Here is a 23,201-nt window from a genome sequence, read left to right as displayed (position 1 = left end):
GTGGTCAAATGCCATGGTCTATGTTCCCCTTCCACCTTGATAGCATGGAAAGAAGCAGGGTCTGGACATCATAGCTGACTCACCACCTCAGTGAGCCCCTAGCTCTCCCACCAAGGTGACTCCATGGCAGTATACGCATGCTCATTACAGCTCCAGTCATCTTGCCAAGGTGACACAAGCACAAAACACTCCACTTTGGTGGTAGATGATTTGCCAGGGCGTCCTAGCACATGGTACCCTGAGAAGCCATGGCCCATGCCTGCCTTGGCTCCAGCTGCTCTACCAGAGCACTCCTACACAGAACACCCTGAGATACACTGGCTTATACCCACATTAGCTATCCTGCCCGGTTGCTTTCCACACAAAGAACACCAGGACTGCCCCAACCTGTGACTACTCTAGCTCAAGCCATCCCACCAGGGCAGTCCCAGCACAGAATACCCCAGGACCCCAAGCCCAGGCCAGCCATAGCTCCAGCAGGCCAGCCAAAGTCGCTAAGCACACACAGTCTACACCGAGGATGACCATACACAGGACCATTCCTTCAAGTTTAGGGGAAATTGCTATTTTACTTAATTCATATAAACAAACAGAGAGAGTCAAACAAAATGAGGAAACAAAGGGTTATGCTCCCAAAGAAAGAACAAGTTTAAAGCCTCAGAACATAGAGAGTTCAAATTAATGGTCATAAAGATACTCACTGGACTGAGGAGTGGATGAACTCAGAATTTTAACAAAAAGAAAATATAACAAAGAATCAATAAAAGTTGGAGAATAACTGAAATGAAAAATATACTAGGGGGAATTGACAGCAGAATAGAGGATGAAAAAAAATAGATCAGTGATCTGGAAGACAAAATAATGGAAAGCACCTATGCTGAATAGCAAAAAGAAAAAAAAAATAAAAATAAGGATAGGTTAAAGGATCTCTTAGTTAACATCAAGCCAACAAACATTCGTATTATAGGGATCCAAAAAAGAAAAGAGTGAGATAAAGGGGCAGAAAACTTTCCTAATCCAGGGAAGGAAAGACACATCTAGGTTCAGAAGGCACAGAGAATCCCACACAAGATGAACCCAATGAGGTCTATACCATGACACATAAAAATTAAAATGGCAAAGTTTAAAGAGAAAAATTTAAAAGTAGCAAGAGAGAAGCACTTAGTTACATACAAGGAAAACCTCATAAAGTTATTAGCTAATTTTTAAGCAGAAACTTTGCAGGTTTAGGAAAAAGTGGCATGATATATTGAAAGCGCTAAAAGGAAAGAAGCCAACAACCAAGAATACCAGGCAAGATTATCATTCAGAAATGAAAGAGGGATAGTTTCCCAGACAAAAATTAAAGGAGTTCGTCACCACTAAACTGGTCTTACAAGAAATGTTAGAGTCCTTAAGTGGAAGCAAAAAGGCCATAATTAGAAGAAAATTATGAAAGGACAAAATTTCACAAGTAAACATAAAGGTAGAATAACCATTTATAAAGTTAATATGAAGATTAAAGACAAAAGTAACAAAATCAAGTATATCTATAAAATATAGACTCACAAAATAAAAACATGTAAACTATGATAGCGTGCATAAAACATGGAAGTAAAAATGAAGTTTTTTCAGAATGTATTTGATTTTAAGTGATCTTCAACTTAATACAGGCTGCTATATACTTAGGATAATATATATAAACCTCAGGGTAACCACAAACCAAAACTAATAACAGATACATAAGAAAAAAGAGAAAAAGAGCCACATGTCGCTAAAAAAAATCCAATCACAAGGAAAGAGAGCAAGAGAAGAACAGAGAAGAACTACAAAAATAATCAGAAATCAATGAACAAAATGGCCCTAAGTACATATCTATCAATAATTACTTTAAATGGTCTAAATGCTCCAATCCAAAGACACAGGGTGAAGAAATGGATAAAAAAACACAAGATATCTATACATTGTTTACAAGGGACTCACTTCAGACCTAAAGACACATATGGACTGAAAGTAAAGGGATGGAAAAAGATTTTCCATGCAAATGGAATAGATTAAAAAAAAGCTGGGGTAGGAATGCTTATATCAGACAAAAATAGACTATAAAACAAAGAAGGGCATTGCATAGTGATAAAGAGATCAATCCAACAAGAGGATCTAACACTGGAGCACCTAAATACATAACACAACTATTAACAGACACAAAGGGGATAAAATGACAGTAATATAATAGTAGTAGAGGACTTTAATAACCCCCTTACATGAATGGATCATTCAGACAGAAAATTAACAAAGAAATAGTGGCTCTAAATGTCACATTAGATATGCTGGATTTATTTTTATTTTATTTTTTTAAATTTTTATTTATTCATGATAGGCACACAGTAAGAGAGAGAGAGGCAGAGACACAGGCAGAGGGAGAAGCAGGCTCCATGCACCGGGAGCCTGATGTGGGATTCGATCCCGGATCTCCAGGATCGCGCCCTGGGCCAAAGGCAGGCGCCAAACCGCTGCGCCACCCAGGGATCCCGATATGCTGGATTTAATAGATATATACAGAACATTCCATGCCCAAACCATAGAATACATGTTATTTTCAAGTGTACTTGGTATGTTCTCCAGGATAGATCACATGTTGGGCCACAAAACAAGTCTCAATAAATTTAAGAAGATTAAAATCATTTCAAGTATCATTTCAGACCACAACAGTATAAAACTAAAATCAATTACAAGAAAAAACTGGAAAAAAATGATGTGGAGGCTAATGGGTCAACAAAGAAATTAAAGAGGAAATAAAAAATAAAAGTGAAAATAAAAACACAAAGGTCTAAAATCTTTAGGACACAGTGAAAGCACTTTCAAGAGGAAAATTTATAGTGATTCAGGCCTACTTCAAGAAATAAGGGAAATCTCAAATAATCTAACCTTACACTTAAATAAGTATAAAGCCCAGTGTGTAGAAGGAAATAATAAAGTTCAGACTGGAAATAAAATAGACTTAAAAAAAAATAGAAAAGATCAACAAAACCAAGAGCGGGATCTTGGAAAAGTTAAACAAAACTGACAAACCTTTAGTCAGACTTAAATGAAAGGAGAGAATTAACAACCTACACCATAAAAATAAAGTATAATTAGAGACTGCTATGAAAAATCATATACCGACAAATTAGACAATGTAGAAGAAATGGATAAATTCCTAGAAATATATAATCTAAAAATAATCAGGAATAAATAGAAAATCTGAGCAGACTAATTACTAATAATGAAATTGAATCAGTAATCAAAAATTTCCAACAAACAAAAGTTCAGGACCTGATGGATTTACAGGTGAATTCTATCAAGCATTTATTGTTCCAATTTTAGTTTATGTGCTACTGAAGTGAGTAGTCTATCAAACTTTTTAAAAAAGATTTTATTTATTTATTCATGAGAGACACAAGGAGAGGCAGAGACATAGGCAGAGGGAAAAGCAGACTCCCCACAGGGAGCCTGATATGGGCTTGATCCCAGGACTCTGGGATCACGACCTAAGCCAAAGGCAGATGCTCAATCACCAAGCCACCCAGGCATCCCTCTATCAAACATTTAAAGAAAAGTTAATACCTATTCTTCTGAAAGTATTCCCAACAGAGAGGAAGAAAAGCTTCCAAATACATTTTATAGGACCAGAATTACCCTGATGCCAAATCCAGGCAAAGACACTATATATCACCTCCCCACCCCTTCACACACACACACACACACACACACCCCCACCCCGCCAAATTACAGGCCAATATTCCTGATGAACAGAAATGTAAAAATATTCAATAAAAATTAGTAAATGGCATTCAATAATACATTAAAAGGATCTTTAATTGGTAAAAGGATTCAACAATACATTAAAATCAAGCATGATTTATTCTGTGGATGCAAGGAAGCTTCAATATCTGGATATCAACCAAAGTGATCACTGCATTTAACAAAATCAAGGATAAAAATTTTCTCAGTTTGCAAGCTAAAAAAATGCAGAAAAAGCATTTGAAAAAATTCAACATTCATTCATGATAAAACTCTCAACAAAGTAGAATCCGAGGAACATACCTCCATATAACAAAGGCCATATATAATAAACCCATGGGAAACATCATACTACATGGTGAAAACTGGGAGCTTTATCTCTAAGCTCAGGAACAAGACAAGATGTCCACTACTCTCCCTCTTATTCAATGTAGAATAATTAGAAGTAAAAGATAAACAAATAGACTAAAATAGAAGTCCTAGCTTCAGCAATGAGACAAGAATAAAAGCCATCCAAATTGGTAAGGAAAAAGTAAATTGTCACTATTTGCAGATGACATGATACTATACACAGAAAACCTTAATGACCCATGCAAAAAACTATTAGAACTCATAATGAAGTAGCAAAAGAAATTAAAAACAATTCCATTTACAATTGCACCAAAAAGGATAAAACACCTAGGAATAAACTTAATCAAGGAGATGAGTGAACTGTACTCTGAAAACTATAAAACACTGGTTAAAGAAATTGACGATACAAACAAATGAAAAGATATTCCATGTCCATGGATTCAAAGAATTAATATTGTTAAAATTCCCAAATATCCAAAGCAATCTACAGATTCAGTGCAACCAATATTGGAATAGCAATAGCATTTTTCGCAGAGCTAGAACATTTAGTACTAGACTTTGTATAGACCCACAAAAGATCTTGACTAGCCAAAGCAGTCTTGAGAGAGAAGAACAAAGCTGGAGGTATTGCATCTTAGATTTCAAGGTAAACTATAAAAGCTGCAGTAATCAAAATAGTATGGTTGCTGGCATCAACACACACACATAGATAAATGGAACAAAACAGCCCAGAAATAAACCCATATGCATATGGTTAATTTTTCTACAACGAAGGAGTCAGAAAATACAGTAGGGAAAAGGCAGTCTCTTCAATAAACGGTGCCGGGGAAATTGAACCATTACGCATAAAAGAATACTTGCTTATACCACACACACAAAATAAACTCAAAATGGAAGAATGACTTGAATGTGAGACCTGAAACCACCATAGTCCTGGGGGAAAACATAGGTAGTCATCTCTCTGACATTGGCCTTAGTAACATTTTGCTAGATGATGTCTCTTCTTCAGGCAAGGGAAACAAAAGCAAAAACTCTTGGGACCACACCAAAATAAAAAGCTTTTTGCATTGCAAAGGGAACAATCAACAAAATGAAAAGGGAACACATGAATGAGAGAAGATATTTGCAAATGATATATCTGATAAGGTGTTGATTATCTAAAATATATAAAGAACTTAGATAAGCCAACACCAGAAGAACAAATAATTTGATTAAAAAATGGGCAGAGGATATACATTTTTCCAAGAAGATATACAGATGACAATTAGACACATCAAAAGATGCTCAGCACATCACTAATTATGGGGGACATGCAAATGAAAACCACAATGATCTATTATCTGTTACTATTAGAATGGCTGATATCAAAAAGACAAGAAATAACAAGTCTTGGCGAGAATGTGAAGAAAAAGAAACCCTTATGCACTGTTGGTGGAAATGTAAATTGGTGCAACCACTGTAGAAAACAGTATGGAGGTTCCTCAAAAAATTTAAAATACAAATTACATATGATCCAGTAATTCCACTACTGAGTATTTATCCAAAGAAAACAAAAACACTAACTTAAAAAGATACGTGCATCCCTATGTTTACTGCAGCATTATTTCTAATAGTCAGGATGTGGAAATAACTTAAGTGTCCACTGACAGATGAATGGATAAAGAAGATGTGGTGTATATATATTAAGGAATATGACTCAGCCATAAAAAAGTGAGACATGTGGTAACATGATGGATCTAGAGGGTGACCTAAGTGCTAAGTGACATAAGTCAGAGAAAGACAAATACCATATGATTTCACTTACATGTGGCATCTAAAGAACAAAACATAAACCATCAAAAAAACTGAAATAGCCCCATCAATTCAGAGAATTTACTGGTGGTTGCCAGAGGTGACAAGGGTAGGCCGGATGAGCAGATGAAACAGAGTGCGAGGTATACTGGCTTCCATTTATGGAATGAATAAGTCAAGGTGATCAAAGGTACAGCACAGGGAATATAATCAATGGTATTGTAATAGTGTTGCACGGTGACAGATGGCAGCTACACTTTTAAGGAACACAGTAAAATGTATAGAATTGTGGAATCGCTATGCTATACATCTGAACCTAACGTAACAGTGTGTGTCGGCTATATGAAAAAGATCTAATAAATAAATAAATGAAATGGACATCTGTTGATGAAGTCTTTGCCATTATGCAGAATAATGGAGGCCTGCCATTTTCTCCCTGGTGTTCCCAAGTGATTTATCTTAAGTAGTCACCTGAAGAGTAAGTACAGTAAGCTTGGTTGTAGAGTCATAAAACAAGGCCACTTTTACTCTAGAACTGAAAATTGCTCTTGGTATGCAGAAGGCTATTACTCCCATTTTGACTTTTTTGTTTTTTAATCATACAGATGCCCATTATTGTCCCTCAAAGCATGTTGTATTACGGAAATAGAATTCTGTGATGAAAAAGAAAGCCTGGTAGATGGCTATTCTTTTTTCTTTTCTTTTTTTTTTTTTTTTTTAGATGGCTATTCTCACGTTCTCTGCAGTCTTTCTAGGAATGAAGAGGTGCCTACAGAAAACTCTTTCAAGAGATCTTTCTGGAATAAAGTGTTTCTTTTAAATAAACGAAGGTAATTTTAACTTTTTCCCTTTGATGGGGTGTGTTTTAATGATACGAATTACAGAATTAGATAAAATTACTGAGGAAAGTCCTGGGACTATGTTGGCAAAGAGAACAAAGATGACAGAACAGACTTCAATTGACCATAACGAAACAGGCAACGGGTGGAATGCTTACTGGTTTCATTTCTGAGCTTGAAAAAAGTAACTACCCCAAGCAAAAGAACATGATTTAGAGAGATGAAAGACATCTCTACAGGGAGAAAGAAAGATTGTTCTATTAGATTTTTGAAAAGACTTAGGAAACTGAGAGAGACAAGCTAAAATGGTTAAAATTGATTTAGAAAAACTGTAAAATGTTCTGATCTTTGCAAAACATTTTAGTGCTCAAACTTGCAGAACTTGACTGGTTCACTATTTAATAATCTAATATGCTCACAAACTAGAATACCAGTATTTTTAAAATTTTAATCATGACTGCAAACTTAGAAAAGAAACCACTTGAATAGTGCTATCTGCCTCCTGAAAGGAAAAATGCAAATACTGAAGCTAAGAATACTCATTCACAGTCAAAAAATTCAAAGGATACTCTTCATAGGCAGCTGTCTAATTCTTTTTGGCACAGGTGTGTTTGTTCTGAATAAAAAGAGTAACATATCTAAACACTAGAAATCGTTTTAATGGTTCTGCAGAGAGAGCAAATGCATTTAGCTGCATTACTATTCTCAATTCTAACATTAAACCAAGAATTCCTTTACTTCTTCCATGTTATATTCACCCATGAAGAACATTGAAGAAACCCCCCTCTCTGAAAGATTTAGGAAGCAACTTTGCCTGTGCTTGCCTGTGGATGCACAGGCAAACCATCACTTTTGTAAGCACCCTTCTGCCTACCACAAGCTAGAAAGCCACATTTTGGCAACCTTGTCCTGAAACTAAACTTTTTGGTGACTACTAGAGGGAGGACGAGAAGCCAAGGGGTCAGATGCACGTCTTTGGCCCTGGGCCTCACTTCTACGCTGATGAAATGTGCACATCTATCCTGCTAGCCACTAGGAAGTCCTGTCTAGGAATGGCATGGGGGATTCCAGAGGCTTTTCCCAGGAAGACGACTTGAGCCTGGATTCCCATCAAACATTCTCCTTAACTCTCCGGGGTTGAGTTTGGGGTATTCTAATTTAATCTGGGAAAATTTTCGTTTTAAGAAAACAGCCCAAAGGGCTGAGAGATGTACCTAATGATCATGGTGGTTGCCCACTGGTGAAGTTGGAATGTCAGAACTAGTGGTTATAGGGCAAAGGCAGCTTTGCATCAACCTCTACTGGATCTGAAGTGTATGTGAGTTTCTGTCTGCACCAATCCCATGTGGGGAGCATGTAATCCAGGGCACAATATCAATGGGTATGAATTAAATAATCTATTATTTACAAAATTAGGGTCCATTTCTATGTTTTAGTAGAATTCAGAGGCACCGAAGGTGAATTAAGTCATCTTTAGTCTCTATAAGAAGGTTGGCTATCTGTCATGCTTAATGCTGCATATATGATCTGGTGACTTTGGGGGTCACTTCTGGTGTATACTGGAATACTCCAGAAGAGCTGATTTGTTGCATCTCTCATGGAAATATACAGTGATTTCTATGAGTCAGTGTGTGGGGAAAGGAAGGGAAAATAATTCTACTGGTTAACCTCATAAATTATTTAATGCTCTTCATTTTTAAAAACTATTTAGAGAGTATGATTGTGTGTGCCAAGATTTAGGGTGTGTGTTAAAAAATGGAAAACAAAGTCTCAAACAACAAACTAAGCAAAATAAAAATCCCTACCTCTTGAGCTCACCTTTTACTGCTGAAACAGATGTATCCAAAAATAATAACAATGCTATCATTTGTTGCACATTTTATATGTATCAGGTTCTGTTTTATGGGTTTTACATCTTAACTAAATCTAATCCCAGTGAGCTAGATGCTGTTATAACTGCCATTTGTCGAGAAGGAAAGAGAAAGAGGAGGGATAAATACCTTGTTCCAAGTCACAGAACTGGTAAGCAGTGGAGCTATCATTCAAACCCAGGCTGTCTGCTCAAGAATCCAAGAATCCAACTTCTCCAATTAAAGTGTGAGTGAGTACTATGAGTACTACTCTAACTAAGTGCTAAGGGGAATTGAAAAGGTGGTTACAGGAACTGGATTTTGACAAATGAGGAAGACAGTGACAGCAGGGCATTGGGGAAAAGAGCATTCCGAGCAGAGGCAATAGCTGCGAGGAAGTGCTGGGCATGGCTGAAGGTGAGGAAGATTGAACAGGTAGGCTGGCACTAGACCATGAGTGGTCCCCTCCTCCTCCCCTCCTTTTGAAATGCAGTGAAATACATTAATGGAAAGCTTTTGCTGAGGCAAATGGCACAATTACACTTGCAGGCATGTAGGAGAATAAAAAGGTGTATGACAGACAAACTGGGAGTCAAGGGACCAGAGCTGGATCCATGTCCTTCCTTTCCGAGCATCCCAAGAGGGGTGAGGTGCCAACCTTGTGAAAATAGAAGGCACTGTGCTCTAGGACAGCAAACAGTTTGGCAAACCAGCTCCTACCAACTGGTCGAGTCTTTCTGAAGTGAGGTTTAGAAGGTTCTTTGGCTGAATGCAGGCTCAGGTAGGTTTTAATCCCTTGGCAATGTCTGCCCTGGGGCAGAATGGGACATGCTCACTTGAGCACAGCAAATGTGTCATCTCTGTTCTGGATGACGGCTGCAGCACTAAACCTTCCTTTCTGCTTAAAAGTCTACGTTCTGTGAAGACCCACCATCCATGACCTTGGAGTCTGGATAGGGCGCTCTTCAAAAAGATCATGTTTATTAAATTCTCCTCCTTCCTTTTTTCATTGCTTATGGTTCTGAACACATTTGTAGTTAGTTTCTGAGAAATGGAACTTGTTTACATGATCTAGCTATGAGCATTCTGAAGACTAAAAAATTATATGGCACGAGATGCACCATCAAGGAACACTGACCTTTTTTGCTCCTTGTTCTTCTTCCACACCATCTCCTATAACGACGTACACCACTTTTCTTCCAAACCTTTGAATTATCCTCTCAAAACAGCTCTCCTTTCCTAATGAATACAAATAAATTACAAAAAATTAAAGTTCAGGTAACTCAGCACTACAGCGCTTGAACTTTTATATGAAATACTTCCTTTATACTTCTGATTCAACTCTATCCTATTTGTACAAACTGGAGAAGAGTGCTTTTAGATGCCATTTGGGTAAAATGTGGAACGGCGCAGTAAATTACAAATTGTAAATTATGTAAGGGATGACTTGTCCCTTGGAAATTGTCAGCTTTAAATATTTTATTTTTTCATTTATTTGAGAGAGAGGAAGGGGGAGAGAGAGAGAGAGAGAGAGAGAGGGAGAGAGAGCACACAAAAGGAGAAGGGGCAGAGGAAGAGGGAGGCAGACTCCTGGCTGAGTGGGGAGCCAGACTCAGGGCTAGATCCCAGGACCCCGTAATCACAACCCAAGCCCAAGGCAGATGCTTAACCGACTGAGCCACCAGGAAATTGACAATTTTAGTATTCTTTTCCCAAGGGCTCGTTTATTTAAAAGTAGGATCCAGTCAATCACAGTATAGCATTCGGGAAAAATACCATTTTTACAGCAATAATTTCCTTTAGGTACTTTAAGCTAAGACTCAACAAAGGCATATGATTCTGGCAACATACTTGAACTTGATTTTTAAAAATGTTTCATGATCTACCAAACTCTGAAAATAATATCTGATCCATGAGGTCTATTCAGAAGGAAGGTGGAAAAAAAATATTAACTGGTTTTGTTATAGCAGGAAAAAATCAAACAGTGGAATCCGTTTATTCCTTCATTTTCCAGTTGGGATTCTATTTGAATGAAAGCCCCTCCCCTCTCTGCCCCAGCTCTCTGCCAAACCTGATGTGTTTACTTGAAATATTCTGGTAAAACTGTTTCTGAAATAAATGTCAGGTAATTTGGGGTACTATAGAGAGATCGCGCCTGCCCTACCCAGGCATCTAATGTCCAATAAAGCACTTTCCTAAAGGCAAAGCGGGATAAAGGTAACAGAATACCTTTATCTATCTATTATCTTTCCCATGTCAAGACTTCGTTTGGGCTCTCTGGCGGCACATCCCTGCAGTTAATGCAGTCATTGTTGCTCCTTTAGAGAAGAAACTGCTGTTCCAAGTTCCCGGCTGCCAACAGGGTCATTTTAATGGACAATGGGACAGTTTATAGTTTTCAAATGTAAATGGCTGAGCCGAGCCGCATCTCTTCCAAATAAGGATCAGATATACTCACGAACAAATTGCTTGTTTGCTTAAACAAATGTCTGCTTTATATTTGTATTTTGCACTAAAATCTCTGGTTTGCATCTGACAGAACGAAATTCGGGCCAGCCTTATTCAAAGGATGTAATTTCAATGCTTCTTTAGCTGCCCACTAAACTGTGAAATATTAAATCACTTTAAGAAACAAATACAAAGTGTAGTTTTCACTGCAAAAATATACAACCACAGACTTAGATGTCATGAAACTTTTTTCCCTCCTTAGAGGGAAATGTTTATGTGTTTTTGCCAAGTTTCCCTTTCATGGGAAATGGAAGGTAAACTCAATGTTATTTAAAGGTAAAGCTGTGGTGGACAAAAAAAAATTCTTGCCTATATACTATCTCCTTTAGGCTTCACTGTGAATTCTGGGTCACATAGATGTTTTCCATCATAATGATGGAAAAATTGAAGCTGACTATTAGAAGTTAGAGATCCTACATGAAATTTTCATTTTGATGCATCCATTTTATCTAGAAGAACATCGTAACTGTCAAACGAGATACTAGTCATCTCCTCAAATGACTGCTGCTTATAAGGAAATTCCTGAGTTTTCTGCAATGACTCCCAAATTATATCTCATCTGATGGCAAAATTAGGAAAACTACAGGAACTTCAAGCTCTATTTTTCTTCTTTTTGAGAGAATCTTAAGCAGGCTCCATGCCCAGCCTGGAGCCAATGTGGGGCTTGATCTCACGACCTAGAGATCATGACTGGAGTCAAAAATCAAGAGTAGGAAGCTTAACCAACTGAATCACTCAGGTGCCCCATTTACTTTTCTTATTACTGCCCATAGATTACTGCCCATAGGGGTTTAGTGCTGCCTTCAGCCCAGGGCCTGATCCTGGAGATCGGGGATCAAGTCCCATGTCGGGCTCCCCCCGGAGCCTGCTTCTCCCTCTGCCTGTGTCTCTGCCTCTCTCTCTGTGTCTCTCATGAATAAATAAATAAAATCTTTTTAAAAATACCATAGAAAAGTGATTTTTACCTCTGGTTTTGAGGTAATTTCTACCACTTTTTTTCCCCTGATTTTTTATTCGGTATTGATAAAAATTTAAGTTCAATATCACAAACAAAATGCCCATTACAGATATCTAATATATACTTGTTAGTATAATTTTGTTATCCCCTTCACTAAAATATTTTTGAAATTATTTAAAATATTTGGGATTAAGGTTCAATGTGCAAGACATGTAATACACTACTTGTTCTTTCCTTCTGGAAAGTTAAGCACTACCCCTTCCATTCTATAGCTTCTTTGGAAATTGTTCTTTCATGTGCTGATAAACATTTACCATGGACTCCTGTCTACAAAACACAGTATGATTCCTCTTTATTGTTATGGATAGCATATATATCTTACTGCAAACTGTTATTTTTATGGACATGAAAACATATAAAAATTCTGGTTACTTGGGCTAAACCAGGAATTCTATTTGGTACATTCCTTTCTCTTTCTATGTATCTTTTAGCATTCTGTTTTTGGTGCTTCTCAGAAAGCATCATTCTCCAACTCTAGTTATTTCCAATTTGGCAGGGCTATCTGAATATCTCACAGGTTCTTCATCTCAACACTGATAAAATAAAATTCTGATCTTTCCCATCACACCTGATTTTCCCCATTAGTCAATAGCATCATCACTGACACAAGTGTTTAAAAGGAAACTCTGTATCAGCCTTCTTCAAAAGAAACAACCGTTTACTCATCCATTTTATTAAACAAACATTTATTGAGCACCTACTATGTGTTGGGCACCATAGCTACAATGACAAGCAGCACAGATAGACTCCATTAACAAGGATATTACAGTCTGATAGGGAAGTCAGATGAACAAATAATTATGAAAGTAATTCTTTAGCAATAACTTAGGAAATATACAAGTATAGTTAGATGGAGAATTAGATTCCATTTTTACCCTTTTTTCTTTAGATAGAGGTGAGCAGCCAGAAACAACATTCTTCCCACCTACTAGGATCCTCATCCCGCTTCTCTAGGACTCACTAAAATAACATCTTATTAGGGTAATAAACAAGGCCATGAATGTCTAGGCCTAAGTCTACTTTTCTAGCTTTCAGCTTCCCATGACCCATGATCACTTACAAGTCCCTTAGCAGGGAACACGTTTTAATATCTGTCCGTCTGCTCTCACTAGCCCATCTATCTTCTAAACCCTGAGGTATCCTTCTATACCCAGCTCAAATGCCATTTCTTCATTTTAGGCTTCATTGACACATGCCCTCCACCTCCCCCTGGCTGGGAGTGAATGTTTCCTCATTCAAGTGCACATTTAGGCACTTAGTGGTAGAACTTCCTATGGTAAGGAAAGGAGTCTGAACCCTGGAAACAGACCCAGTTTGACCCTTACCTTTACCAGCTATTAACTTGGACAATTAAGTTTCTGAGATTTAGTTTCCACATTTGTAAAATGGAAAGGCTGTGAAGATTTTTTTTTTTTTTTAATTTTTATTTATTTATGATAGTCACAGAGAGAGAGAGAGGCAGAGACACAGGCAGAGGGAGAAGCAGGCTCCATGCACCGGGAGCCCGACATGGGACTCGATCCCGGGTCTCCAGGATCGTGCCCTGGGCCAAAGACAGATGCTAAACCACTGCGCCACCCAGGGATCCCGAAGATTGGTTTTAATAGGTAAAATGCTTAGTACAGTTCTGGGCATCTACTGAATATATGATAAATGCTCATTTACATACTTCTTTGTCATATTACAATTATTTAGATGTCTCCTTCTCCCATTAGATGGTAAATTCTGTAAGAACAGGAATGATGTCTTTTTATATCACTTTTTATTCTGTCTTAGTTTATATTCTAACCAAATTTCACATTAGTCTTCTTTCACCAACTGTGATTCCTTCTTTTGTGAACTTAAATTTTTTTTGGTATCCCGATAATGAAAATGGGAACTCAACTGTTTATGCATGTTGAATTAAAATAAAGCAAAAAAAATATATATAGTTTCAGTGATTATAAAGAAAGCTATTAGAATTGTTTCATTTCTACTTTGTAGATCTCTATACTAGTATTTGTTTTGGCTTATTAAATATTTTTGTTGATGTTATCTAAAGGAAAGTAAGAGATTAATCCAGAATTGATGCTCAATTGGCAATAGCTAAAGTACATAGGTCTTAATGTCAGTGAAGTAAAATTTTTTGAATTAATCAGCATGAATTATGATTTATATTTCTCTTCATGTGTAAAGCCAATTCTGACAATAAAATTAAATTCTTCTTCTAGTTTGCTGACACCTAACATTATGAAAAAAGTCTCATTTACTGCCTTTCACTTTTACTAGCCTGAAGGAAAAGAGTCAAGTATAAAATAAAATAAAAGCAGCTCACCTATTTTTGTTGCACTGTAAATATTTTCTATCGGAAATACAATTCCTAATCCATATAGCAGGACTTTTGCCAATGCTGGGATAAGCTGAGTAGTTGTTACTAAAATATTCACACAATTTGTCCTATGAGAACAGAAAAAGAAGAAAAAAAAAGAAGACTGTTGAAAAATGAATCTCCAAAATGAACAAACAGGAGTAAAGGCTGTTTTCCAGCAAAAGCACCATGGAGTGACTTGGGGACAGCCTACCGGGAGTGAATGAGCGTGAGTGCTTTCAGGGCCAGTGTCAACCAGGAGTCTGTTAGGGCTTCAATCTCAGCCCTCAGCTGCAGCCAGGCTTCCCTCTTGGCTGGACCAAGCAGGCCTGTGAATTTAAAAGCACATGAATTCCTTCCTCACCAATGTGTCTATTCAACTTTATAAATAATAAACATTTAATACTATTCTTAATATCACCCTCAAGCTTTATAGTATATAAAATAATTTTTCACATACGAGCATCCATTTGACACATGTTTATTTAGTACCATAGGAAACATCTCTTGATTTTGCATTCTTAGCATTCCCTTCCCCTGGTTACAGAAGTCATTTCTTCTTTTTAAGGAGTCTGCTCACACCATTCCTCTAATCATGGAGTTTGGATAGAGCCAACCCTCCACTCTGGCTCTCAGGGTAGGTGTATTACTATGGGTTGGCCAGTGCAAGTCAGTCTTGGAACTTTTGCTGAATCTATTGGGGAAAATATTTTTCTATCCAATCAAGGTACTAAACTCATAGAATATAAGCCTGGATCTGTTAATGGTCACATATGCCACTTATGGGAGGGGCTGACCTAGAATGACTCCTACCCAAAGGAAAGCATAGGCAAGAGATCTCAGATGTCATCTTTGAGTATGTGGATTTAGCCAATGCTAGAAACCAACACACCCCTAAACTTTTTGTTATAAGTCAACATATTCCCTTGTATGCTAAAGCCATTTTGAAACACAGTTGAATGAGCTTTATAATCCATCTCAAGTGATTTGGCCAAAGGTTATTAATCCTATGCCTCCTTGGTAGGACAAATGAACATCAGAAAGGTCAAGAAACTTACTCCAGGTCACACACACTATGAAGTAATGGAGCCAGGAGATTAGACTAGCCAGGGTGGCTGGCTCAATCTCACATTCCTGTCACTAAATCATAGCAGAATAATCACTGGTTAGATGAAAGCACTCTAAAAAAGCTATTAGATCCCAAAAATGTGTGATGTGAAAGTGTGTGGTACTTTGAGAATTTTAGTTAGACTATCTTAATAATCCAATAGGATATTGGTAAGAGTTACTTGCCTCCAACATTATTTTTGTAGGTATTGTAGATCTCTTTTACTCGTCTGTAGCGGAAAGCCAATTTTCTCATCCAGTCTACACCACCCCGCACACCGGTTGCCAAGCATAAATTAGCACTGGTTGCTGCAGCAGGAAAGCCATCTGTTCCAAAGTTATATGTGCTATTTAGATGCAAGAAAAACCCAAAGTTAACCAAACAGAAAGTTCATCTTAATTAGCTGAGCAATTAGACTTATAAAATGGAGTGAATCACTTCATATTTCAACATGCTCACCTTAGGTCTTGCCCATTATCATCGGAAGACACATCATCTATATGAACTTGGTCACATTCCTAAAATGCAATTAAAGTGATACATGTTCATTTTCGATAAGTATCTTCATTTTTTTTTTTTTTTTTTTTGGAAAAAACCACACACAGCTGCTTGATATTTTTACCTACTTCAAGTCCTCTTTGAACATAAAAAAATGAGCAATACCATTAAGGACTACTGTTATTCAGCTTCAGAAAACACATTTTTGCATTTAGAAAGGAAAGTGATTGAAAACAATTAGCATATGTGTTCCATAAACCTCAGGTACCTGAAGACATCATGCTGCTCAGAGCTGATTCAGTCAATGCCTAAAGCATAACTGGAACCAGACATTTTGGTAAATGTAACATGCTAGAAAAATTAAACCTGATGCTAACTGCCAATGAAATTATGACCTCTGATTGCTGTTGAGCCACACACCAACAGAGCCTGAGGCCAGTGTGCCGAGAAGCCCAGACGAAAAAATCTGTTACTGGTTTGCCATTGATTTCAGAGATGTGAGTTTTAGTGTGTTTGTGTGTGTGTGTGTGTGTGTGTGTGTGTGTGTGTGTGTGTGTAGGAGGAGGAGGAGGAGGAAGAAAGCACAAGAGACTTCAAAACCCAAATAAAAACAATCAAACCATGTGGTGTTTTTTTTTTTTAACTGGTTCACTATTATATATTCCTTTTAAGTGTTGGATTTATGGATTTACTGTAGAATAATGTTATGTGAACAGGCCTGATTTTTAAATCCCAAACCATGTGTAAACGGTTTAGAATAGGAGGCTGTGATTTGGGGCTAAAGCTCTACTGGACTGATCTGATGTTTATGCACCTGCTTGCATATGAGCACCCCTACATCTCACTGCTATATCCCAGCCCCTAGCATAGCTGTGTGAGGAACAGTCAGTAAACATTTGTTGAACAAATGACAGCACACTAATCTGGAGACACACGACAGGGTCTCCCACCCAGAGACAAGGCAACCACACTTGGCGTGCTTTAATATTTCTGTCGTGATCCTTTGCAGTCAGGCTCCAAATACCCCAGAAGCCTTTATCATACTTATTTTTGTTAAAAGTCTTAGTTTAAAAATGTTAGAAGATTTCCAGGTCCGTGTCGTGTCCTGTATTTTAAAAGGTTCTTTTGACTAAAGCACTGGTTAGATTTCCTACTTAAGTTTGTAAAATCTAGCCTATCCCTGTAATGTTCAACATACAATTTGTAACAAAGATGACAGACATAAAGTGCCACAGTAATACAAGGTGTATTTTTATGTCCCCAGTTCCTTCTGAACAAATTCTTTTCTCTCCACGGATTTGTGAGGAAGGGAGCAGGAGATAGAAAAGGAAAGAAACTCAAACCAGCTGTTGCTTAACAGAATTAAAATCGTGACCCCCCAACCTCTTCTCTAAAGCATCTACTTTCTGGCAACTGCCTCCCAGCAAGCAGCAAGTTCCAAGGAGGAAAAGACTTTGACCTTGTAACCCTCCCCTGCTCTCCCCAGGTCTATAACCTCAGATAAGAAAAGAGGAAAAAGCGAGTGAGGAGGCCGCACATGTGGACTGTGAATTCAACATTTTAAAAACAGGTCATTCCTGGAAAACATGTTTGGGGACTTCTCAGAGTTATTAACTTAATCATATTTCAGAAGATGAATGATAGTTTTCTCAACAAGGCACTTATTCCGGGTTTAAAGTGTGATCCAACCACGAGTGTAGACGTTTCTGCCATTTATCTAGCCAGAAATACATTTTTTTTTATGTTGTTGGTAAACAACTCCTTTAGGGTGCATGGTGAGTGTACAAAAGAGAGGAAAAAAACCAAGACAAACCAAAAAAGCGTCCCCCCCAACCGAAGAAAAAGAAACCCAAACCAGAAACACCCAAAATGCCAGAGGGCCACAATGGAAGCTTTTTCACTTTTGGGAGAAACAGGAGGTGAAAGGTGAGGAAGTACAGGAGGAAAAGCTACGTTTAAAAGGGTTTATTTATTTTATTTTATTTATTTTAAGTTTTTTTTTTTAAAATAAGAGGGTTTATTTTCTTTCTTTTTTTTTTTTTTTTTACTTTTAACCTACTTACGTGATTTAAAAAAGATTTTTTAATTGGAGTTCAATTTGCCAACATTTAGTATAAGACCCAGTGTTCATCCTGCCAAGTGCCCCTCTCAGTGCCCATCACCCAGTCACCCCAACCCCCCTCCCCCCCCAGCCCACCTCCCTTTCTACTACCCCTTGTTCATTTCCCAGAGTTAGGTCTAAGAGGGTTTAATTCAAGGAATCAAACCAAAACTGACTGGAAGTTAGTTAACTCTAAGGGTGGAGAGAATTCCTTAGAAAGGCGGGGTGTTAAGAGGCTTTTCTTAAATGAATGCAGTTGTAAATCTCCATGACTGACGGAGAAGCCAGTTATCTTCCAATGACTGTTAATGACTCCATTGTCACTATTGTTCCCCCATATCCTGTATTTGTTTTCTCCCGGGGAGCTTTATCCGAGTCTCTTTGTTCCCAGGGCTGAAGCCCTCATTTGAAGCTCGATCTCGGTGAGCTCTAATTGAGTAGCAACAGCTTCCCGGCTCCTACTGCAAGACATCAAACCCACTTCACAGCGATGTGATCAACTCTGGTGTGGTGGCAACAAAGAAATCTTCATTCTCTATCAGTTTTTTTTTTTTTTTTTTTTTGTAGAATGATTTCAACAAAAATAAATGCAAACATATCAGGAGCATTTTGTAAAGGGCCTACCTAGCACCCCAGGAATAAAAAGAAATCATCAAAATGACCATGGAAAATATGTTTTCAGAATTGTTCATTGCACTTAACGGTAGAAAAATACTATACAGCACAAACTTCCTATCCACAAGATACATAGTAAAGATTCATTAACTGAGTCTTGGTATAAGCTTCTCTACATCGTGGTAGAAATGTCTCGGGAAATAGCTCTGTATGTCTTGACTTTGGTGAAAAACTATAATATTGTAATATCTTGATGTTTACCTGTTAAAATTCTTAATTCCTAAAGGAATGGAGAATATTAAAATACAGAACTACCTGATACGTGTGGAATGTGTAAACCTAAGTGCATCTACTCTCAAATTAAAAACTGTAGTTTTCCTGTATCCTGACATCGGAAATTTTCTCTATTGGGATGAGACTTTCCTTCTCTCCCTTTTTTTCGGAAGCCATCTAACTTTTTTACTTGTCTTCTTAAAAGCCTAATTTTATGTTTTCATTTTTGCTTTCTGCACTTAGCTGTTTTTTTTTCCTAAGATTTTATTTATTTATTCATGAGAGATGCAGAGAGAGAGAGGCATAGAGACACAGGCAGAGGGAGAAGCAGGCTCCCTGCAGGGAGCCCGATGTGGGACTCCCTCCCGGGACCCCAGGATCATACCCAGAGCCAAAGGCAGTCGCTCAACTGCTGAGCCACCCAGGCGTCCCTGTTTTTTAGTTTCTAAGTTTGTTTTCAACTCAGAAAATTAGATAATTGAAGGAAGGAGCAGGAGCTCTGGACCCACTGAAACAACACAGCAAAATTTAAAGTCTACTGGAAGAATTTGTAAACACAGAAAACACAGAAAAACAAGCTTCCTATATTTCCAGGTACCAAGAGATACTCCTGAAAACCTTATCTTGCTGCTTCATACAGAATGCAGAGCATATAGAATGTCATGGGAAAATGAAGTCTTTATTCCAGAATGACTGAATATGCTGAAAATGTATTTTTTAAAAAAGAATTGAGCCTCGGTGTCCATCGAAAGATGAATGGATAAAGAAGCTGTGGTCTATGTATACAATGGAATATTACTCAGGCATTAGAAACGACAAATTCCCCCCATTTGCTTTGAGGTGGATGGAACTGGAGGGTATTATGCTGAGTGAAATAAGTCCATTGGAGAAGGACAAACATTATATGGTCTCATTCATTTGGGGAATATAAAAAATAGTGGAAAGGAATAAAGGGGAAAGGAGAAAAAATAAGTGGGAAATATCAGAAAGGGAGACAGAACATGAAAGACTCCTAACTCTGGGAAGTAGGGGAGGTAGAAGGGGAGGTGGGAGGGGGGTGGGGGTGACTGGATGATGGGCACTGAGGTGGGCACTGACGGGATGAGCACTGGGTGTTATTCTATATGTTGGCAAATTGAACACAAATAAAAAATAAATTTATAAAAAAAAAAAAAAAAGAATTCAAAGCAGCCCCAGTGGCGCAGCGGTTTACTGCCGGCTTCAGCCCAGGGTGTGATCCTGGAGACCCTGGATCGAGTCTCACATCGGGCTCCCTGCATGGAGCCTGCTTCTCTCTCTCTCTCTCTGTGTGTGTGTGTATGACCGTCATGAATAAATAAAATCTTTAAAAAAATAAAAATAAAAAAATAAAGATGAGAGAGAGCGAGTGAGTGGGTGCATGTGCACACAAGTGTGTGTGGGAGAACAGAGGGAGAGAGTGAAGCAGACTCCCTGCTGAGCAGGACCCTAGGATCATGACCTGAACTGAAGGCAGATGCTTAATGGACTGAGCTACCCAGGAGTCCCTGAAAATATATTTTTGAAATAAACTGCCAAAAAGTCTGTGATAGGGTTTTAAGGCACTGAAGTCATTGCTGAGACCAAGACTGCCTAGCACTCCCAAGTCTCAGCTACTATTGCCAGGACAGCCAGTTTGATTTTATGCATTAATCTGTCCTGTTAAGGTTGGCAACCCCCCAATTGTGTTTGGGGATCTGGCTTGGGACCTCATTTGGGGAGGAGGTATCGATTCTCATGACTCCTGGTAGATTCCGCACTCAACACCCATCTGAGTTGGTTAATGGGTGCCTTAGCTTAGAAAGGTGATCATTTATTCATTCATGTATCCTATTATTTATATTAAGGGGTTGCTATGTTCTAGATGCTAAGGACACAACATTTAACAGGCAAAACTCCTTACCATCTTGGAACTAACATTCTAGGCGGGGAGTTGCCCAAACAAGAAAATATGCAAAACGTATAATATGTTAGATGCTGATGACTGCTAAGGAGAAAAAATACAGCAGGCAAGAGCATGATGCAATGCTGTGTGAGGTCCAGCGAATGGCCCTATAGGCCATGGAAAGAACATGTTCAAAGGCCCTGAGGCAGGAGAACCCTGGTGCGCTGGGGGAGATGAGGCAGGAGGGAGGCACAAGGAAATGAGGCAGGAGAGTTACAAATGCTAGCAGGTGATGGCACGGAGCTAGCTTTGGAAGTAGCATCCAGTTATGAGTCCCTGCCCTCAAGGTACGTACAGTTTAGGAGGAAAAACAGAAGTTAATTAACTCCACCTGTGATAAATTACAATGGTAATAAATGCTGCAAAACTGCAGCGAATGGCTGAATTCTAATTAGACTAAAAGAACTGCCAAGGTCTAAAAAACTTAGACTGTATTTTGCTAGATCAGGGAGGGACAGCAGGGCTCACCATTTATCCTCGTTGCTTTTGTGATTAAAGCAATCAAGAGATAAATGGAAGACTCACTAGAGATGGTTCACAGTCACTGAAGCTGTGGTAACAGAAACAAAACATAGCTTTTTGATCCCAGACTGTGGATGCCAGACCTCTACTTGTGCATGGTGGTGAGGGAGGCGGGGGGAAGGTGGCACTTACTGAGCAAGATCCCAGACTTGGTTCCCAGACATGCATGGAACTCTGCGGGGTTAGCAAGCAGGTTCCCATAAGGGAAGGTTAATGGAGATAGTTTCTGTTACCCTCTTAATTATAAATATGAGAACTGCTACGGGAACTGGCAAGGGATCAAGAGGGAAAAGAGTTATTTTTTGATAATGGCTTTTCAGAGGGAAATCAAAATCAGCAACATTTCGCATACAGGCTCTGTAACCCGTCAATAGTAGAGGAATATATAATTAACATTTTTATTTAACCAATTTTCATAAACACCCACATAGCACAAATTCTCAGAAAGAGGGCCAGTGCTAGGCAAAGCTGTGATTCTCCTTCACTAGGAATATTTTATAATTAATTACCGAACTTAGATTATTGCTAAAGCAACCTGAGGTTGGCCTCTCTCTTTTCAGATGTCCTAAAGTGCCAGGGATACAAGAGCTGTTGACATCTGATTAAATGACCTATTTTGATGCTTCATATCCCTTGAGGAGTATACTCCTCCTTCTCCACAGGGGTGGCAAACTACTTCAATAAGTCATTTCTTATTATTTCTGTGGAGTTCTTGTGGAGGCAGGCACACGGCTTCTCTCCCTCACAGACATTCCTCCTTCTTGTCGAGCTGAATTAGTGTTACTAATGTCGGGTGAGAGTGGACTAGTATTTAATGGTGTAACCCATTTCACAGATACAAAACATGAAGACTCAGAAAAGTTAAATATCGTTAAGTGCTGGGACACTATACTTATGACTCCCGACTCATTGCCTCTTCCCACACCAACTGCACACGATGCCAACGACTGCTGTCATCTGGATTCTTTGTGGCTTATCAGTTGTTTGGGGCTCAGGAGACTTCAGCTACAAAACGTATCCACGCCTTCATTTGCCCCACTCCTCCTGTGCCCAGCGTCTGTCCCCACAGCCCCCTCTCCCAGCCTGGAGCTTAGATGGGAGTCCTCTGTCCTAAGGGACAAGCCCCAGCCCTTCATCACACCAGTGGGCCTTTCCAGTGACTGGCACTTCAGAGGGAAATCGCCCTGGAAAGAGAGACACTGTGGTAACTAGGCCTTTGCCAGGGGTAGAGGGTACAGAGCACGACTGTAGGTGGTGAAAGCACGGGTGTCAGCATGACTTTGACAGTGTCCTAAGTAGGAGGCTGGAGGCCCGGGGAGAAGGCTCTGGCCAGTCAGGGTGGACGGCGTGCGTGCGGGCAGATGGCAACAATCAGAGGCGCACAGTGTTGAGCCTACAGGTGCCAACCTGCGACCTCTGTTCTACACGACGGGCTCCCACCACCATCTCGCAGATAAACACCACAAACCAAATGACCAGAGTTTACCCTCGCCTGGCTTCCCTTTCTGTCCCACGGCCTAGGCTTTACAGAGGAGTAAAAGAAATAAAATTAGTAAGCTTTAGTTACTACTGGCCCTCTGCTCGCAGACATCTAAGCACTTGTGGGGCTAGATTATAAAATGCTCGCATGGATGGCTGGGGAAAACTGCCAACACATG

General features: G+C 38.8%; 1 protein-coding gene across 15 annotated transcripts in view; it reads right to left on the bottom strand.

Moving 5' to 3' along the window:
* The window catches only part of EYA1 (EYA transcriptional coactivator and phosphatase 1), a 419,064-nt gene that overhangs the window by 8,301 nt on the left and 387,562 nt on the right, over positions 1–23,201 (bottom strand). For all 15 annotated transcript variants that reach the window (XM_077876586.1, XM_077876588.1, XM_077876591.1 and 12 more), the window contains 5 exons: positions 16,031–16,089; positions 15,757–15,917; positions 14,678–14,792; positions 14,431–14,552; positions 9,729–9,829 (listed from right to left, as the gene is read on the bottom strand). In XM_077876586.1, the coding sequence (XP_077732712.1) occupies positions 9,729–9,829; positions 14,431–14,552; positions 14,678–14,792; positions 15,757–15,917; positions 16,031–16,089 (558 nt within the window). The remainder of the gene's footprint in view (positions 1–9,728; positions 9,830–14,430; positions 14,553–14,677; positions 14,793–15,756; positions 15,918–16,030; positions 16,090–23,201) is intronic.

Source organism: Canis aureus, chromosome 28 (genome assembly GCF_053574225.1).
Source record: "Canis aureus isolate CA01 chromosome 28, VMU_Caureus_v.1.0, whole genome shotgun sequence".
NCBI lineage: Eukaryota > Metazoa > Chordata > Mammalia > Carnivora > Canidae > Canis > Canis aureus.
Note: the sequence above shows the minus strand (reverse complement) of the source record. Positions and strands in the feature narration are given on the sequence as shown.